General features: G+C 43.3%; 1 protein-coding gene across 2 annotated transcripts; it reads left to right on the top strand.

The window, feature by feature from the left end:
- Positions 1–1728: 1728 nt before the first annotated feature.
- GXYLT2 (glucoside xylosyltransferase 2) lies at positions 1729–19513 on the top strand. 2 transcript variants are annotated; one of them, XM_064667169.1, is made up of 7 exons: positions 1729–1816; positions 8216–8405; positions 8605–8736; positions 14642–14893; positions 15838–15961; positions 18331–18503; positions 19213–19513. In XM_064667169.1, exons 2-7 carry the CDS (start codon positions 8265–8267, stop codon positions 19393–19395), a joined length of 1005 nt encoding a protein of 334 aa, XP_064523239.1. In that variant the 5' UTR covers positions 1729–1816; positions 8216–8264; the 3' UTR covers positions 19396–19513. The 2 variants fall into 2 exon arrangements, with proteins under 2 accessions (XP_064523239.1, XP_064523238.1); XM_064667168.1 differs by lacking the exon at positions 1729–1816 and adding an exon at positions 2047–2255.

The following is a 19513-nucleotide window of genomic DNA, read 5'->3' as shown; positions in this document are numbered from 1 at the left end:
ATTACTCCCTAGATAGTATGTGGTATGATTTTCTTTCTGTGACTGATCTGCAGAGGGTGAAGGTCTGTTACATCCCTGTTCCTGGGAACCTGGCTCTTTTTACCCAGCCATTTACTCTTGCATTTACAGGGTTGTCTGACTCTTTGGCTGCTGCAGAGAATAGGTCTTCTTATACAACCTTAGAAACAGTAGCCCAAAACATATAAAATTACTGAGAGGGCTTAATTTTTAAGATTTTCTCAAAATATAACTATGCTTTAAGTCAGTGCTTTACAGAGCTACACTAGAAAAAAGTACATTATAACACAGGCCTTTGAATGATTAACCTCTTAATATATTTGATGATGCCATGATATGTGTCTGCAATATAAAATACACTGAACACACTTGGTATTAATAAATTTGTTCAAGACTAAAATATGTGGCTCCCTATTTTTTTATTGTTATAGATCCAAGCCATCACTCTGACTGATCACAGCCACTGTCACATATCAAGGCTGCACATTGTGGCCAGTCCGTTGCTTTACTGCCAAAACTGAACATCAGAGAGTGCAGCAGATTCAGCAACATTGATTTAAGGGTGCACTGTAATTCTGTTCCAGCCCAGCCATGGAACTGATTTTGGGTGAGCATGCAGCTGGCAGCACGGGAAAGTTGATATTTGCACATCTTAATTTGGAAAAAAAATGATGCAAGTAGGCAAGTGAGTGGTGGCACTGCAGTAGGTCATGGAAACAAGATGAAAGTATCTAATAATCCCTTAGAATGTTTTCCAGATTTCTGATGTTTGCCTTGGATTTGTATGCAGACATTGCTCACACATCTCCTAGAGAAGAAAAGAGATTGTGTTGATAGTATAACATCACACATTTGAACAGCTTGAGGATTTCAGGGGGTTGCTACTGGTACTCATTTTTTTTACTAAGTATGAAGTTTGGTAGGGTTTTATTATAGTCCATATATTCTCAGAAAAGAGCATATGTTTATGCATTGTGGTTTTTCTGTAGTTTCTCATTTAGTATTGCTATTTTCCCTTAGGATGAAGTGATTTATATCTGGCCAGAAACCAAGTTGGATGAAATTCTGAAACAGTAGTTGTTCATTGCATTTGCACCAATACTAAGGTAAAGTACATTTTGGGATACGACTGGTAAAGGCATGTGGTGACAGCAGTGTAAAATGGACAGGCTGCAGAGTTTCTCTGCCAAGTGAATGCCATTTAAGTAGTGAAGGCCAAGCACAACCAAGTTCACTTCCAGTGCTGACTCTGTGAGGAACTTGTGAGGCTCCACTTTCCCTTCTCTCCCCATTGCAGTGCTGACATTTCCATTCCATGCAAAGTTTATGCTCCAGCTCCATGGGGCAACAAGAATCCTTGCATTTCTGTCATTCTTTTCATTTAAAGGTCATAAATCAGATTATGAACCCAAGTAGGATTTATTTCCATGAAATTCACAGTGTGGTAATCTCTGATGATGTTGCACAGAAGACCAGCTAAGGTGGGTCACACGGGGACAAGTCCAAAGCTGCACAGAAGGGAGTGAATGTTTCGTTCCTTCGCTGTCCTACAAGTATTGCAGTTTATTGCCATACAACCTGCTGTCGTAGCAGGTGGGATGAGAACAGCGTGTATGAAGGTGATGAACTGGGGCTGCAAGGCGGAGGGAGGGAAGCTCAGCACCAGTTTGATGTTCGCACAGACAGACGAAAGACGCTTCAGAGCCCAGTTCCCTCTCTCCCCTTTCCCTCCTGCTCACCTTGCTGTGAACACTGACCCCTTCCAGCACCGCGCACCTGCACAGGCGTGAAATCAGAGGTACCTCGGAGTAACAGCGGGGCGCGGAGCCCTGCCTGGCGTTCCTTGCTGGAGTTATTAATCAATAATAAGCTTTATTGGTCTTGTGGCTGGTAAGTGACGAGACTTCCCCAAGCGTGCGGCGGCTACTCCAGACAGTACGGTAGGACAGTACGGTAGCGGCCCCGCCCCGCCGGGCCGGGCTGGGCGGCCACGTCCCCGCTCGGGCCGGGCTGGGGCGGCGGGACCGGCGCGGGGACCCGGCCATGCGGCCGCGCTGACCGGCCATGCGGCGGCCCTGCAAGGTGGCGGCGGCCCTGCTGTGCCTCGCCGTGCTGCTGCTGCTGTACCTGCTGGCGGGCAGCGCGGCCCCGCCGCCCGCGCCCTCCGCGCCCGCCCGCCGCCCCCCGCGCCTCGGCCGGAGCCCCCCGCGCCGGAGCGGCGGCACCGCCGGCCACAGGTAACGGGGGCGGCCCCGTCCCCCGGCCCCTGCCCGCGGAACCCCCCTGTGCCGGCCGTGCCCAGCCCCACGCGTGACCCGCGGGTCCCCCCGGCTGGTCCCTTCTCGCCGCCGCCGGTGCTTCCAGCACTTCCCTCTCCCAGGTGTTTTCCCGTCGCCTCCGCGAGTGGCCGGTGATGGGAGACCCTTGTGCAAACTGCGCTGGTTTGGAAGTATAAACTTTTCCCCGCGTAGTTTCCACTCGCAGCGCCGTTGCCAGAGACGCCGCGAAGGTGCGGGGAGGGTTTCGCTCCGCCGCCGGTCCCTCGGTCCGAGCAGCGGGTCCCCTCCTTCGCAAGGCTGGGCGAGCACAGCTTCTGAAATAGCTGCTTTTCCATTAGTTTTGGCCTTGTTTCGAAGGCTGACGGGGGCAGTGAGGTACTCGCTGGCTGGAATGAGGAGCTGCTGTCACCTCGGGAGCTTCGCTTTGCGGGTTTCTCATCAGGGAAGGTGTCTGTTGCTGTGCGATACTATTGGGTTCCAAACTGCGGAGGCACCAGTGCATTTTGAGCTCTCGAGCTTTTTGTTTTGAATGCTTTCTCTATGTAAATTCATTACGCATAACTTTTAAAAAAAGTTTGCAGTCCTGGTGTGTTGTATTTCCTCTCCCAGCACCTTACAGGGAGAGTATTTAAAAAACCCCAATTAGTTCAGAAAGAGACCCTGGCAGCTTTCGGTGGGTGGAGGACTGTTTTCCCCTTTGCATTCCAATTATATTATGGTCAGTGTGACCTCATATATCTAATTAACTTGGTATGTCTTTGTGTCTTTGATTCATGATTTCACAGGGATGTTCTGAATGAAAGACTATTCCTGTTTTTTGAGCTCTTACTCCTTAACTTATTAAGGCAGTTGGTTTCTCACCAGCATTGTTACCCCACTGAATGCAGGAGATGTTTACTGGGGCTGAGAATGGGTCACGGGCAGAATCCAAATGCCTGTATTAAAGCAGGATTATTTCCACTAGCAACTGTACCTCCTGAAGTCATTTTTCTTTAAGGCATATCTCTGCAATTATCATGGAAATCAAGAAGAACACTGAAGGAGGGAGCCCTGAAAGTATGGAACTGCCAAAGAGTGTAAACAACTGTTCCATTTCAATGAGCTTCTCAGAAGCATCTTCATGTTTCAAACTTTGACATTATCTAACTTTTCGATTATTTATTGACTTTGCAAGTACTTTTTACAAGGTCTGCAACACAGCAACAAACAACAAAAGAGGAATTCTGTATTCAAACCGTGCCTTTTCTTCAAAATATTGTTTGTTTAGAGGTTTGATTGTTGTTTTTTCCCTCATGATCCTGCACCATTGGCCCCAGCAGTTTGTATAACTGAGAAGCACAATTCTGTGGGACCAGTTCTGCCCCTTGCTGAAGGTTGATTTAATTTATTTGAGTAAGAGTCTCCATAAAAGGAATTTTTGTGAGGCAGGTGTGACATAACCTGGTCCAAGTGGAGGTGGTGCCTGAATTCTTGGGAAGGCAGCAGGTGGTAGGATCTGCTGGGCTTAAAAATCCTGAAAAAAGACTGAAAGGAGTGTGAGGGGCTTGAACTTGGAGCATGAGAGACAGGCCAAGATCCTATGATGTGATCACACTGTACGTGCTTATATGAGACTGCATAATCAATTCACAGAACCTTAGTGAAGTTTTGTCTGTGTGAATGTAAAAAGTTGTTTCAATTCAGTTTTGCCAAGTTGGTTTGTGTAGTTTGGTCAGAGGATGCAGGTTTTGGGCTGGGCTCAGAAACAAAGGCATTTTCTAGGACGTGTTTGCTTTAGGAGAATCAGCACCTTGCAGGGAAGGTGAATTGTGTTTTAGCTGGGATTTGTAATACTGCTTTCTGTAGTTCACATGATGACAGAACACATCAGTTTTTAGGTTTTAAGTATAGATTTCTTCTACCATAAGTAGTTATACATGATAAAAGCTTCATGTATGCTCATATTGTTAGCTGGCTGGTACTTAGCAAATGTTATCAGTGACATTCATGGGTCCTGCTTTGGCCTTTAGATAATTTTGGCAAATCTAGGTGAGCATTGCATTTAAGTTTCTGGTTAGCTTTGAAAACTGATTTTTGATGGTGGTTTTACTGCTCCTTCATATAGGAAGTAGCAAGTCCTAGGCTTTCAGTAAGACATTTTTTATATGAGAAATTTTAAGTATGTGCCAAACCAGTGTGTGCAAAGTATCCAAAAGCAGAAGGGTTATTTTACATTTGAGGGGCAGATGTGACCATGCTCTCTATTAAACCAGCGTGGCAAGGCTCAGGAAGGGAACCTTTGCCAGCACATTTAGTTCCCTGAAAGTAACTTTTCCAAAGCAAAACATCTCTTGCATGGCAACCTGTCAAGACACTTTTTCTCCCTTTGCAGCCTGTGTACACACACATACAAGTTTGGCTCGAGTTTGATAATAACATGCTGAAGCCCCAAGTATTTAATACTTGTTTCACAAAGAACTCACTTGATAAGAGGAGGCAGAAACACCCATTCTGGTTTTGAGTGTCATTTTCCCCTTTCTCTGAGCAGTAAGAGGAGGTTGAAACTTCGATTTTTTGATTATCAGCAGCTACAGTTGGTTTTGTGCAACTCCACTGAAGTGAGAAAACTTTGTTTCAAAACATTTAGAGCCTTTCTAATTTATGTTTTAAAGTGTGTAAGAAAACGTGTTTCATATCATGGAGCTGCTTGTTGGGACATTGACTCAGGGGTGACTGTCAGGGAAGGAGCCTGTTCAGTGAATCACCAGTTTGGATACAACGCCTAAATCCAACCTTGTTTGTGCTGCAACAGTAAATGAGATCATAATATGAAGAAGGTTTCAAAAATTAACAACTATATTGCATTTTGTAAGAATCTGCATGCATTATCTTCCTCTCAGGAATAAATTTGAAGGCTTGAATAGATTAGCAGGCTCTGTAATGAGATGGGAATGCATTATTTTGAATGGATTTGGATTGATTTAGACAGGTTTTGGGTTAATTATGTTTGAGACACTTTGACTGTGACTAATAAGAAAATTACATGTAATCTAAACTTTAAGACCTAGAAATGTACACTGTTGTGCTTGAGCACTCAGGCTGCTCCTGCTGTGTCAGTGCCTGCCTGAAAAAAATGTAGGCAGTAAATAAAATACCAGTGAACAACTGGATGGGAGCTGCTCTGTATTGTTGGGAGGTCTTTGCTATAAACATTTTATTGTGCTCCATCTTATCAAGTCTGTATTTTGTGATGCTTTCTGTAGAGCTTAATCTTAGTTTCTTTATTTGTTCCTGTCAAACACATTAAACTTCAAGGCCCAGGTCACTGTATTGATTTAGATGCATTTAAACCTTTAATTTATGTTATAAAATCCGATTATAGGCTCTATTCATAACCAACAACTTGGAGTATAGATGGATGAATGTGCATATAAATGCTAGGAAGAATTGGCTAATGTGGATCTATGGGCTTTTTAATGTGCTTGAGAGTCTTGAGGTGGGGAACTCTTACTGCTCTAACAGCTGTTCCTGTTGTACAGGTAGGACAATGTGGCTGTATCCTGCACATCTTTAGGGAATATCCTTTCATCCAGCTGATATTTCTCCCTGTCCCTTCCATTGCTCCTTGCACTGTGTGTAGGTGTGTGGATGAACAGAGGAGGGAAGGGGAGCTGTGATGTCCTTTGCTGTGATCTGCTCATTTGCCTTCCTGGCAGTTCAACTTTGCCTTTACACCTTCCTCTCCTCAGACTTATGGATGATAATTGTTATTTTTTAAGGGCTAGGTTAAAATTGTAGTCAAATGCATCCTGCTGTGACACTTTGTCTCCCGTTCCAGCTCACCTTTGTTTCCACAATCCTCTAGTTTTCTTTGTGTACTTATAAAAAATATGCAAAATGTTGTGTTCCAAAGTTTTTCTGTACCTCTTTGTGACTTTCCTCACTGACTGTTGCCCTCAGTGTCCCAGACTGTTACTGGCATAGTTCAAGTACTGCCTCGTGCCCCTTTTCTCAGGGATTTTTATTCCCCCCTAAGCCATTACACGCCCCTGACCCCCTTTGCAACTGATAATTCCTTACCTCCAAGGTTCAGCTTTCTCCTCCACTTGCTGTCTCTTTTTATCCCTACTCCCATGGGCTTACTGGGAATTCTGCTTTCGTCAAGGGTTGCTTCTGCTGAGTCTGTCCATTGGAAGTGCTTGTCTACACACACTGGATTTTTCACTGCAAAATAGCTGCATAATGGAGAGCTCATGGCTAAAACTGCACAGCCAAGCTGAGTGCTTTGGTGTTGGGTTTTGAAATGTTGCAATAAAAGTGTAGTTTAGTCCCTCTCCCAGTGAATTCCGTTGCCACAAGCTACATCAAAGCAGCTCCCAGCCTGCCTATGGCTTGATTTAGAGACTCAATTAAGAGGAAACATTAAACAGATAGGGAGAAGGGAGAAAAGGTGATCTGTGTGAGCAGCTAATTATTCACTTCAATAATTCAGCAGATTTTACACTAATAGGTTGGAAAGTAAATACCACTTCACATAGATGTAGTATTCCATTATTTATACATTGATGAAATTGGGGGTTAATTAAGACTAAAGCAGAAGACTTTAAACCCTTAATAAAATATGTTGCTTTGGATAGTCAGTAAAGTGCCAGTAGATGGTGTTCCTTTACACAGAGGTGAGTTGCTCTGCAAGACAGAACTCTGTTGTTTCACAAAGCAGCATTCTAATGTCTGTAAAAAAGAATAACAGCTTTATAACTGTCATTTTTCTCTTTATTTAGAACTTCTGTTTGTACTATTAACTTTACTGATTAATTGTGTGTATGTAATTATGTGTGCTGTGAAGGGGCCAGGATTGATGTCCTCTGCTCAGAGATATGTCCAGAAAGGGCAGTGATCTATGATTTGCCTTTTGAACTCTCCAAGAGTGATTACTGTGCTTCTAATTTAGTTCCTTGGTCAGCTCATCCCATGTAATATAAGTGAGTACAACATGGTAGAAACATTCCTGGAGGATGCAGTTTTTAGCTCCACGCTGAATTGGGGGACACACAGAACCAAAAGACTGTGTTTTCAAAACATCTTCAGCTCCCCAGGAGAGCTCTGATTTTTCTGGCCAGCAGGTGCAATGTGCCTTTTATGTGCATATTCCCCTGTAGTTCTGGCTGAAATGTATATAAATCCCACACAGGTGGGTGCTAAGTGAAAACCCCATAGTTTGCCCCTTGACCACTTGTGGAATATAGTCTGACTCATCTGGGACATGGGAATATGTTTGTTTTCAAAATTCTCTATTTTAGCAAAATCTCAGCGATTCCATGGGGTGAAATAGAGAGCAGTCCTTTGAAACTGTGCCAGTGCCTTCAGGCCAGGATTAAGGCATGCATCTTTAACAGCAAAATTAATTAACTGTTAGAACAATTTACATATGGATAGAGTGGGTTTTTTTTTTAAAGTATGGATGTCTTCTTCCAATCTAGCCATTATAAGCCTGGGAATGAAGTTGCTGGATGTAGTTGTGTGATCTGCAACGTGTTAGAAAGTTGGCTGGGTAGTAGTAACTCCATTCTGGCTTCCTGACCTCTGAGCTGGGAAAGGAGCTGTCACTTGCACAGAGCAAGGTGGTGTCTGGTTTGAGGTTGCTGTGGAATTCGTTTCATCTGTGTCTGTAGTGCAGTGATTTATGCAAATCCAGAAATGTAGGAATAACAGGAAATTTCTGAAAACAGCAAATTCCTTTGTGTTATAATTGTAACGCTGTCGATCTGTACTGTTGACAAAAATGAGTGTGCCAGTGCATGTTCTGTGGATATCTAACCACAAAAAACTCCTGACCCCTTACACAAGGAAGGGCAAGAAAAAACCCTGCTGTCTGTTAATGCGGGATTCTCTTCATGTTTGCCTCAGTAATTTTTATATGCCTGTTTCTGAATTTTCAGGAAGCCTGGGGAACAGAAACATCCAAAGGAGCCTTCATCCTTGCAGTGCATGCATCTGGCAGTGGTGGCATGTGGGGACCGGCTGGAGGAGACGCTGATCATGCTGAAATCAGCGGTTCTCTTCAGCAACAGGAGACTCTGCTTTCACATTTTTGCTGAGGATTCCCTTAAGCCTGAATTTGAGAAGAAGGTGAGTTTCTTTGTCATTCGGTAAATAAATAAATAAACGTGCTAGTTAGGAGTTGCAAATCTCTGAGAAGAATTACACGGACATCAACAAGTAGCAGTTGTTGTTTACTGTACACAGCTATAAATTCCTTATGCATGCTCAGTTTTTTTAAGAAGCTGTGTAATATGTACTGTCTGATTCCTCCCATTGTGTCTTTCAGTTAAAGGAGTGGCCTTCCTCATACACAAAGAAGTTTGAATCCACCATTTACCCAATAACCTTCTCAGTAGGAAATGCTCAGGAATGGAAGAAGTTATTCAAACCATGTGCTGCCCAGCGCCTGTTTCTTCCGGTAAGGCACCTGGATTTCTGAGGAGGTTGCTTCAGGAAAAGGTTAATTCCACAGAAAGGAAGCTTTGCTGGTGCAACATTAAAACCATTTTCAGGCCAAAACAGCTGCTTCAAGATATTTTGGTTTGTGCTTTAGACTCTAAAAAGCAACACAGAACCCCAGCCTGGCTGTTTCTCGGCTAACAAAGGATGTGTGTTTCTGATTTGTCTCCAGTTCCATGAGCCTCTCGGGCTCTCCAGATCCTCCAGAGAAAGTGTGAGAGCTCTCTCGGGGCAGATCTTCTGGGGTAGATGCTGCATGCCTTGTTAAATAACATTCTTTTCAACATGTCCTCTTCTCACACCATCTTCCTTTCCATATGTTAGCCCTTAAACTGATGCTCTCAGCAATCCCTTTTCCTTGAGTTTTATTTCTTTTTCCAAGACTGTCAGAATTACCCTTAAGGTAGTAATTCCAGTGGGCTCAAAGTTAGATTTTGTGCAAGAGCTTTGTGTGTCCTGGGATCTTCAAGTTCACTGAAAAGTTGTGTTATTTACTGTATAATACCTAGTGTCAGAAACTTGGAAAATAGTGAAGGTTGCTGGAGAGAAGGAAAGTGTTGATAACAATTTTGCATCTCAGAAATGGAAAGAACTTCTGCATAAAGCAGTTTCTGTGGAACTGAGAACATCTATCAAAAGTATCTCGTGTGTTGCTGTTTATTGGGGTGACTCCACTGAAGTGACAAGCTGTTCATATGGTCCAGATTTCTTCATTACTGTCTTATGAGATGGGGGGGGGGACAAAAAAAATCTTTACTCTGTCAGATGGAAGCAATCAGGAGACAGCTGCACGTCCAGATACGTAGCCTATGAATACATATGTGAGAAAATATGTGCTGTCAGCAGTTCTGTTGATCTGCCATTTAGGGGCAGACTATCAACTGCACAAAGGCCAGATGGGCTGAAAGTAACTCCAACTTCAGCAGGGATCCTCTATTCCCTGAGTAAATATTTGTATCACCTGGGAAATAATCCCTGAACGTTCGCTTGTTCAGTGCAGAGTGTTTGTCAGGATGTGCTGGGTAAACACAAATCTCTGCTCTTCTTATTTCTGTGGTATTTTCTGTTATTTTGGTGGACTAACACAAGAATGGTTATGGTTTCACTTTTGTTTGTCATCACCCTTTTGATGAGAGAAAGGGGTTTATGCTGATTCCTTCAGGCTGGGCAGTGCTTTTATGGATTCCTTTTTGTCACTCACACGTTGCCAAAGTTCTCCAATAACTTTTTGTAAAGAATATTAGACTGTTGCACGTTGTCTTAGCAAAACAAGGAGGCGGCTTGGACTGTAAATGTTTGTGTCTCTTGGGGCAGTTGCAAAATGTTGTGTGTGGTCAGGCTGAGGTTTATGTCTTTGAATAGGAGGGGTTGTCCTAGAGGAGCTGCAGCTGACACCGAGTCAATGTGGATATAGTAAAGAAAACAAGCTGAGGTGGCAAGTGTCCAGTTGGGCTTTGGTACTCGAGCTTGCAGGCTGACAGAACCTTGGGCTGTTTCTGGGCAATTTCAGCCATCATTATTTTTGTTTTGGTGCTTGATAACTGGGTTCTGACATCCCAGTTGAACTGCCCGCACACAGCAGGAGCAGAGGGTTCCAAGTGTTATTCTTTAGATAACTATTTTTATTTTATTTTAAATAAATACCAGCAGGATGTCAGTATAATTTTTTTCTTATCCTTCCCTGTGCTGAGCATTTCCCCTGCAGCAGCATAAAATGTGCCTGGATTTAGGGAGGACCCCAGGGGAGCAGTAGTTGAGTTTATCAGCTGTTTAGCTCTCAGTTGTGCAAATTGTCTTGCTCCTGATAATGCTAAGCCCGAGTGGAATGTGAGTCTTTGATTCACAAGTGCCTCTCCTGCCAAAGAAATCTCTGCTGCAGCACCAGCAGGCGTGTGAAAGTGGACAGGAGGGTATGAGGAATGTGTTAAGGGAAAATTGGGTAAGAACCTTTCAGTGGTTTTACTCACTGATAAATCTGGAGCTGTGGGAGGTGACCCTGCATTTGCAGTAAGAAACTGTTCTGTCCTGGGTAACAGGTTGAGGGGCACATTCTCAGCTTGTTAAATCTACCTTGGATGCTAAAATACTAAGGAAGATTGTACAACATCCTGCATTTTTAGAGGCATTCTGTGACATCTGATCACGTTTAGCCACTTAGATGCAGATAATGCAGGTTGAGCCTCCGTGTAATCTCACAAGCCCCAATCTTTTGCTGCAGTTTGCTGCAGTAAAACCATCCAGGGCATTTGTAAAGACAATGTTAGGAGGATGGAAATCTTTGCATGAGCACAAAATGAAACTGTAACAATAAACTAGGAGTTTATTGCTGCTCTCACCAGTCACCTGGTTTGTCCTATTGACATGGATGTTAAGACAGCGGGTGAAGAACATCCTCTGCTCCCAGGGATGTTGGTCCTGCAGAGCTGGCAGCAGCTGTCACCCTGCTGCTGGTCTGGAGCTACCAAAACAATCAGCTAAAGTATCCTGAAATGCTTAAGGGATTTTCAGATGATTTTTGGATGAACATTTAGAACCCTTCTCAAAACATTTAATCTACTTAGAGAGCTTTTAAGGTAGATTAGCAATATCCCTGTGTTATAGCTTTCCTCTTGAGGGTGCTCAAGTATCCAGCTCTGTGGATTGGTGGCAGCACTGGGAATAGATACCAGGGCATTATCTATACAAAGGTCTCTGTTGTAGTTTGAGTTAATTGCTTACTACAACTAAGTTTACTAACTCAGCTGTGTGGTACTGTTACATTAGCATCAAGCTTTGTGATTTGTCCCTAATTTTGGATAAACCTGGGATAGGCTGCCATGCCAGCCCTCACAAGCCCTTAGGTTTGTACAGCTTCACAGTACACCAGCATGTTTACCCAGGAGTGTGTTATTCCTTGCTAACCTTGCTAACACAGGGAGAATCTATGGAGACAGAAGTTGTGAAATCAAATTACAGATAATTGAGTATTTAAGTGAAGTGCCAGGCTAAATATAGCCAGTTCTGTGCAGAACTTTTTGACAGATTTTTCAAGAATACTCTATATAGCTGCAAGGCAAAAAAAAAATCACACTTCTTTAAGCTGTAAGTGCCTGCAGAGTGAGGGGGAAGACAAGTACAGCCAAGGCGTGTTCCTGGCCATTCCTTCCCAAAATCCTGGTCTGTCAGGTGTGTCTGCATGGTTTGAGTGAGCTCAGATCTGCAGACACAGTCTGGTGTGGCTCCTGCTCCAGGTCAGCTGTGTGTCATTTTGAAGCTGCACTGCAGTTCCTTCGAGGTGAGGAACTGTCACAACCCCGGGCGGGGACATTAAATCCCCCCCTTCCCCAAGGCACAGCCGAGAGGCATGTGAGCAATTCAAACTCACATCTCCAGGTTTTAAATGAGTCTTAACACTCCCCATGTGAAAAAGAAAAGTGTGAAAGCCTTAAAGGAGGTAGTACAGCTTTTTTTTTTTCAGCCTGTTGGGTGTTGCTGCAGGGCAACACCTCGGACACAGGAGAGGGAAGAGTCTTTTTATGAACCAGCAAGGAGAGTGTGTGAACCCTGAGAGGAGGATTATACAAGCTGGGGTCAGGTGCTGGTAGGCACCCACTGCACCAAGAACTGAAATACCTGCTTGAATCCATAGGAAAATTGTTACAGTCCATTGACTTCCACAGACTTACATTGATTTATATCTTGAAGGCTGCTGAAAGAGCATTTTTCTGCTGGAAGAAGCAGTGCCTGGGCTGTCAGTTTTGCATGGCAGGAGTGAGGAGTGTCTATAGGCACCTGTTAAACTTCTCCCTTAACTGGGGGAAGCTTTTCCTGCTGGAAAATACCTGAACTTGTCTCTCTACCAGCTCCCCCATTAGAAAAAAATCTTACATGGTCTACAGTGTGGATCCCACAGCCAAAGTCTAATAGCTTCTGCTCTCTGTGTGTTCTTGTGTAATCTCCTGTCTCAGACTAAATTTTGGGGTGATTTTTCTTTTTTTAATATATTTTTATTTTATGTGATTTCATATAGTAGGTCCCTATGAATGAGGGCTTGCAGGTGTTGCAGAATAATTAATACACAATATCCAGGATATCCTTAAACTGAAAACTCTTTCTTCTTTTCAACTGTTTGTCTTCTATTGATTTACAGTAGCTGTCTTTTTTATTGGTTTTGTCTTTAGGACCGGACTCTGGGATACTTAACATCTGTAAATATTTACTCTGAGCTCTTAGTGTGTTATTGAACTCTTTGTGTCATTCATTTATTGATACCTCCACGTGCTGGTTTGTGTTTTTTTGTGGGAAAATGCTGTATTGCTATAACATTCCAGCCAGCAGAGTGATCTGCATTGTGTGGGATGTGTTTACTTGGAGTTTGTTGTAAGTGTAACTTTGGTTTAAAATGCAGAGACACTTCCTTCTCCTGCTTGTCCTGTTCTGTAGGAAGAACGTGTTGTTATCCTGTCAGAAATACAGGTCAGGGATTTGTTAAACTTGACTAAATGTCAGTCTGAATCCTCAAGTGTTTAGTCAGGTGAAAAATCTCATTTAAGTCCATCCTCACGGACTTGGCATCTCAGTGGATGCCTGTTGAGTGTTCTTGGAGGTGATACATTTCACCCACTTGTTGAAAATCTTAGTGTTGTTCTCTCTAATTCAGAGGTAATCCTCGGTTACAATAGTTTGAATTTATGTAAAATCCAATTTCTTTGGTAGAATTTATTGTAACCTGCATAAATAGCAGGGCTTGTGATTAATATCACTGCAGTTGGAGAAGAGAGTGATTGTTGTGTTCCACAACCTGGTGAAAATCCAAAGCCTTTTGGGTTTTCTTTTCAGAGCAAAAGAGTGAGAGAGAAATAGGGCTTTTGGCTGAGACCAAATTAAGAAAATTTCAGTCCTTCAGGAATTTTTGGACAGTTTTAGCAAATAAGAAGAGCAGCAAACGTGCAGTTGAACTGGTGGTCAGCTGTAGGTAATGACCTTTATTATTTGTCAACTGACCTTACCAATAGCGGGTGCAAACATCCAGACAGTTTCCTTGGACTGCTGAAGCACCTCCTGATTTGCCCCACTGGCATTCATGAACGAGTGTGTAAGGATTTGGGTAGCCACAAGGGGGAACATGGTCAGCAGGAATAGATTAAATGTCCTGGCTCTAATCTGTAGTTCACACCCTTCTCACCTGACCAACCTCACTGTGGTTATTCCTGATGGAGTCTGGTAACAGAGGTCAGAACCTGACCTGGTGAGTTTTCACGTGACACTTGTGTTCAGCAAGCAAATTTTGCTCTTCAGGAGGATGCACATACTCTGTGATTGATGGGGTTGTCTTAATTAATGTGAAACACTGGTATATATTAGTACTGAATGCAAGTCTGTCGGTAGCACAAGGCTGGAAGAGGAAAAACAGTCTCTAGAAAGGCATAAGGAAACATGATACAAAATGGAGATGGAAAGTATTCTGCTCTCCTGGGTTACCCTTTTTGTCTGTGGAGAACACTCTATGCTTCACCACTTACAGATCTTGAAAAGAGCTGACAAAGCTCTGTATATAGACATTATTTACATCCTATTTCTGAAGTGATACTAAATAGTCCTTGCAGGTATTTTTGAGAGCTCTGTGTGTTGCTGTTTCATAAGAAGGTTAATCCAACCTTTGCGCTCTGGTAGCTGTTTTACTGTGCAGATTAAAGAAAAAACAAGCCACAACAAATGACAATAACCTGATAACTGTTGTTCCTCTGTGTAATTACGTTTAGCTGATAAACGGATAATTTGGAAGAGGTTATTGATTTAAAAGAAAAGTACTTTTTGCTAATAATCTTCCTGTTTGTTGCCTCTTTGATTTCTTTCCCGTCTCTTCCTCTCCTAAAACCCAAAAGGTCATCTTGAAGGATGTGGATTCCCTCCTTTACGTGGACACTGATGTTCTCTTCCTGAGGCCCATCGACGACATCTGGCACGTCCTGAAGGAGTTCAACTCCACCCAGCTGGCTGCCATGGCCCCGGAACACGAGATCCCAAAGATTGGCTGGTACAGCCGCTTTGCTCGTCACCCTTATTACGGGACAACCGGAGTCAACTCCGGGGTGATGCTGATGAATTTAACGCGGATCCGCAGCACGCAGTTCAAGGTGAGAAGAGATGCAGCTGTTGCAGGAGCTCGGGATTTATGTGTTTTTCACATCTTGGAAAACTTAGTGTGAAATTATGTAAGGTTTGTAATATAAAGAATCAGAGAAATATGGAATTTTTATAATTGCATGCTAAAAGCAACTAGTGAACGTGGTTATTAAAACATGGGAAACTTTCTCAAGGGGATGGAGCAGTGAGAACCTGCAGCTGAAGCAAAATGGCTTCTGCAACATCTTGTCTTCCCTTGAGAACATATGAAAGAATAAACTCAAGGATCTTCAGTGCAGTTGCTGTATTGTTTTTAAAATTGGAAAGCTTGATGTGACAATCCAGAGAAACTGGTAATTTTTGCATCTGTTGTAAATAGACTTTTGTATCCTGCTGCAGATAAGTGACTCCATGAACTGATGTAAGTGAGAAGGGAGCATTTTCATTGACATCTCCCCTCCTCTGTGAAAGAGGTTTTGGTTTCATTGAGCACGTATTCTGAAATCACTTAAACTCTGCTCACCCCAAGTGGTTCCTCATGCAAGGCCAGGGGTTTCACACACCATTGCAAGAACAGCTGGAGTGAAAAAACCCACATTGCTCTTAATACCATAATTCCCAGGGAAGATGATCCTTAGACTGTGTTTTTCCTTGGTTTTCACCTCGTCTCTGCATTTTTCCACTTTTCCACTTTTTTCCCCCTTGTGACCAGCAGGAGCTGACATCAGAGCTGGACCCAGGAGACCTTGTTTTCCTGTTTAGGCAAAGAGGAGCAGAGTCAGCTCTGCTGTTCCAGCCCTGTCCAGGCCTGACATTTCCTGGCAGTTCTTCATTTTTCACCTGGTGTCTGATATGGCTTAGCAGACTTACAGATCTGTGTGTGCCCCACTCTGAGTCAGGTATCACAGCACTGGTCACAGTATTAACTACTTGCTTCTGTTTTTCTGCCCTGCAGAACAGCATCATACCAGGTGGTTTGACTTGGGAGGAAATGTTATATCCATTGTACCAGAAGTACAAAAATTACATTACATGGGGAGACCAGGATTTACTAAATATCATTTTTTACTTTAACCCAGGTAAGTAATGATTCTTGGAGTTGTGATTATCTGTGCTAGGAAAATCTCCTGAACTTGATTTTTCTTTTAGGTGCTATTTGTTATTTATAAGTTGCATGAGTACTCTGGCATGAAGTTACTCTGTAAGTGCACCTTGGATTTACAAACCATGAATATACTTCTGACATTGCTGCAGGTAGTGAGACTTGGACTTGGTTCCATTGAATGTGTAAATTCGTTTTCTGGAGATTTTGAGAAAACAGTGAAGTATAGGATTAATGATCAAATGCAGGAATAGAGTTCAGGTTATATGTGTGCTTAAGGGCATCACTGGACCAGGGTGTAGGTGCAAAAATGTTTTTGTTTCAGATGTTTTCCTGAATGTGAAATTGCCAAACTTTCTCCGAAGCTATGCCCTGTTTTTCTGAAGTTCAGAATTTTGAGTAACAAATGAGTGACAAAGATAATATAGACAGAAAGTGAACACAGCCACTGGAATATCTTGTCTAAAACTGCTGTGCCCTCCCTACTTCTGCTCCTTCACTAGAAGTTACTATTGGAGGAAGATGCTTCCAGCCTCTGAGCCAAGTGATCAGTCTCAGCAAGCACCAGGATAGTGTCATAGATATCCTGCTGGTGAAAAATGCAGGGATTTAAACACTGGAGCATAGTACAAGCTTCCCAAAGAAGCTGAGAACCTTATTTCATGCTTTGAATGGATGCTGAGTGTTCATTCTTATTGCTTTTCCTGTTTCCTGTGTGATCCAGTATTTCCTCGAGTGATCTTAAGAATGAAACAAGTTTGGATTTATCTTTATTTATTCTGTTCCCTTTTCTTTTTCTCTAAGGAATCACAGGGTAGGTAACTGGATATACCCAAATCCAGGCAAATAAGAGTGAGCAGAAGCAAAGCAATAAGCAAACATCTGTTTACTGCAGACAGATGTCAAACATCAGTGTCCCTGGTACACCACACGTTACCCTTAGACCTAGGGAAAAATAGAGTGGGAATTAATTTCCAAAAGAAATTAATGTTATGGGAATAGGGTCTCCTGGAAGAAAAAAAGAAATTAGGCCAGATTAGTCATGAAGTCAAACTCAAGCTGCTAACTGAAGTGTGCAGCAAAAACCAAAGATTGCAAGAATATCTTAATTTTGAGATGAGTGTTCTCTATCAAAGCCACATGTTGGGACTACTCTGCACCACAGTCCTTTCCTTGTAACTGGTAAATAATTTTTTGTGAATTATGTAACATCAGACTGCTCAAGAAAAGAGAACAAGAGAACTGGATACAAATAACACAGAAAACTGAACTCTGTGAGGTTTTAAACTCTGGGTTGTTGAAACTGGCCTGCGAAGGAATCGGCCAAGATGCTGCAGGTACCTTTTTATAGATGCAAGTTAAAACCACACAGGACTGTGCTACGTGGGGCCTGAGGAGCTGCTCCCTTTTCCCATCTCTGAGGGCTGTTCTCCCTTTCTGGAGAGTTCTCCTGCTACAGAGGCCTTAAGGGAAGAAATGGTTCAGAAGCTTATTCTCCTACTCTTCAACAACCACATGGGACCAGCTGCAGACTTCTGGGAAGCTGGGAAAGGCCAAGTGAAGAATTCAATCTTCAGCACTTCTGCCATGACCTGCTGGCACCAGACATGATTCATTGTTCTCCAGAGCCGAGGCAGAAAGGTCGCAGGGACTGGTGTGATTTATGACAAGCAGATTGCGAGTTCTGTGTGCACAGAGAGAGTGTAAAAAAAGTCAGTAGGAGAAAGCGAGTTATGAGCCCTTTTGAGGAATTAGGCTCATCTTTAAATAAAACCAGACCTGTGAAATTAATGGGTGATAACTCTTAGGAGGGCTGTGAATAAAATACATGATTCCTCATGCTCTGCTGTGTAACAAATTGTTGTGGCCTCCATGACAGCTTCAGCAGCAAACACTGGATGTACTTTGCAAGTTTTCCCATGCTGTCTCCAAAGGAGTCAGGATTTTAAGTAACCATAACTGCTGTGTGTGCTTCCCTAGTCCTTCCTGTCACTCCAGAAACTCTTTCCTCTGGCAGAGGACACTGGATAGTGCCACCTGATGTGTACTCAGTGGGTTTGATTCTGCCACTTCCAGCTCTGTGAAGGGCTCCCTTGGGTTGTGTTTGCTCCCAGACTTTGTGTTGCCCTGTCTGTTGGTTCAGGACCAACATCTGAGGTGTGTGTAGTCATCTTCTGAGGGAAGGAAGCATCTCCATCGAGTTGCTGCTTGGGATAATTGCAGAGGAAGTAACCAAACGTTTCCTGGTCATCAGTCCCAGCTTTTCACGGAAATATGGTTTAATTTGTTCTAACTCTTGTTTGACTTGTCTTTTTCCCTTCCCTCTCCCCTGACTGATGTGGGCAGAGTGTCTCTATGTGTTCCCCTGCCAGTGGAACTACCGGCCCGACCACTGCATGTACGGCAGCAACTGCCGCGGGGCGGAGGAGGAGGGGGTGTCCATCCTGCACGGGAACAGGGGCGTCTACCACGATGACAAGCAGCCCACGTTCAAGGCACTCTACGAGGTGATCCGTGATGTGAGTCTGCTGCCTCCACACAGGCACTCCTTGTGTTTCAGTGTAGACTCCTGCTTTACTGGGATTGCTCTTCCAGCCGCTCAGGCTGAGCGTGGTTGTGTTTTGTGTAAACCCATCAGACACAACAGGACGCAGCTGCTTTGGCTTCTCGTGTATTCGAGGTGATTTAAACACTTCTCCATATTATAGTAAACTTCCACTCAGAAAGGCTGATGAACTACTTTTCTGTAATATTGAAGCTAGGAACAAAGTTTTGGAATGGAGCTCTTCCTGCTGGGAAGCAGCTCTGGTCTACAAATACCTGGTGCAAGTTTGTCCTCCCTGAGCACCTTGAGCCTCCAGGCACATGGAAGGCAGAGGCTTGCACGCAGACACAGTGCATGTGTCCACTTGGAATGTGGTGTGTGTACAGCTCCACACCCCAAAACACTGTTTCCTTACAGTGTCCCTACATCAGTAAAGCTCCTGTAAATGCACACTCTGGAAGTGCAGTTTCTGGGAGTTGGCTGTTTCAGGGAATATGCCGAGACAAACTTCTCTGAAAGCAGGTGCTCCCAAGCAGGGTTTGAAGTGATGGGCTTGGTGACACCTTGGACAGGTGAGGGACGAGTCATTCCCTACCCACAGAAGGTTTTCTCTTACAGAAACTTCTAAAATGCCATTTCGCATCTAGTGAAAACTAATAATTCATTTTTTTCCTTTTCTTTAGTTTCCATTTGAAGACAATCTCTTCCAGTCCTTGTACTACCCTCTGCAGTCGAAGTTTCTGGATACAGTGCACACTTTATGTGGGAGAATTCCACAAGTATTTTTGAAGCAAATTGAGAAAACTATGAAGAAGGTGTATGAAAATCGTGTCATTGTCTACTTGGGGGCCAATCACAGATACTAATTGTAGCTCTGTGTTTACAGAGTTTTTAATTCTTGCACTCCATCTAATGAAGGATATAAATGAAGAATATGAACTCCTTTACCGAAACTCAGATTTAAGATATTTCCATATCCAATTT

The sequence above is a fragment of the Pseudopipra pipra genome, chromosome 11 (genome assembly GCF_036250125.1).
Source record: "Pseudopipra pipra isolate bDixPip1 chromosome 11, bDixPip1.hap1, whole genome shotgun sequence".
In the NCBI taxonomy this organism is placed as follows: domain Eukaryota; kingdom Metazoa; phylum Chordata; class Aves; order Passeriformes; family Pipridae; genus Pseudopipra; species Pseudopipra pipra.
Note: the sequence above shows the minus strand (reverse complement) of the source record. Positions and strands in the feature narration are given on the sequence as shown.

Excerpts from the sequence above, each read along its gene's own strand:
- GXYLT2 (XM_064667168.1), top strand. The coding sequence starts at position 2,083 with ATGCGGCGGCCCTGCAAGGTGGCGGCGGCCCTGCTGTGCCTCGCCGTG. Across the intron at positions 8,406-8,604 it reads AGCCTGAATTTGAGAAGAAG|TTAAAGGAGTGGCCTTCCTC; the intron begins GTGAGTTTCTTT and ends TGTGTCTTTCAG. Across the intron at positions 15,962-18,330 it reads CATTTTTTACTTTAACCCAG|AGTGTCTCTATGTGTTCCCC; the intron begins GTAAGTAATGAT and ends TGATGTGGGCAG.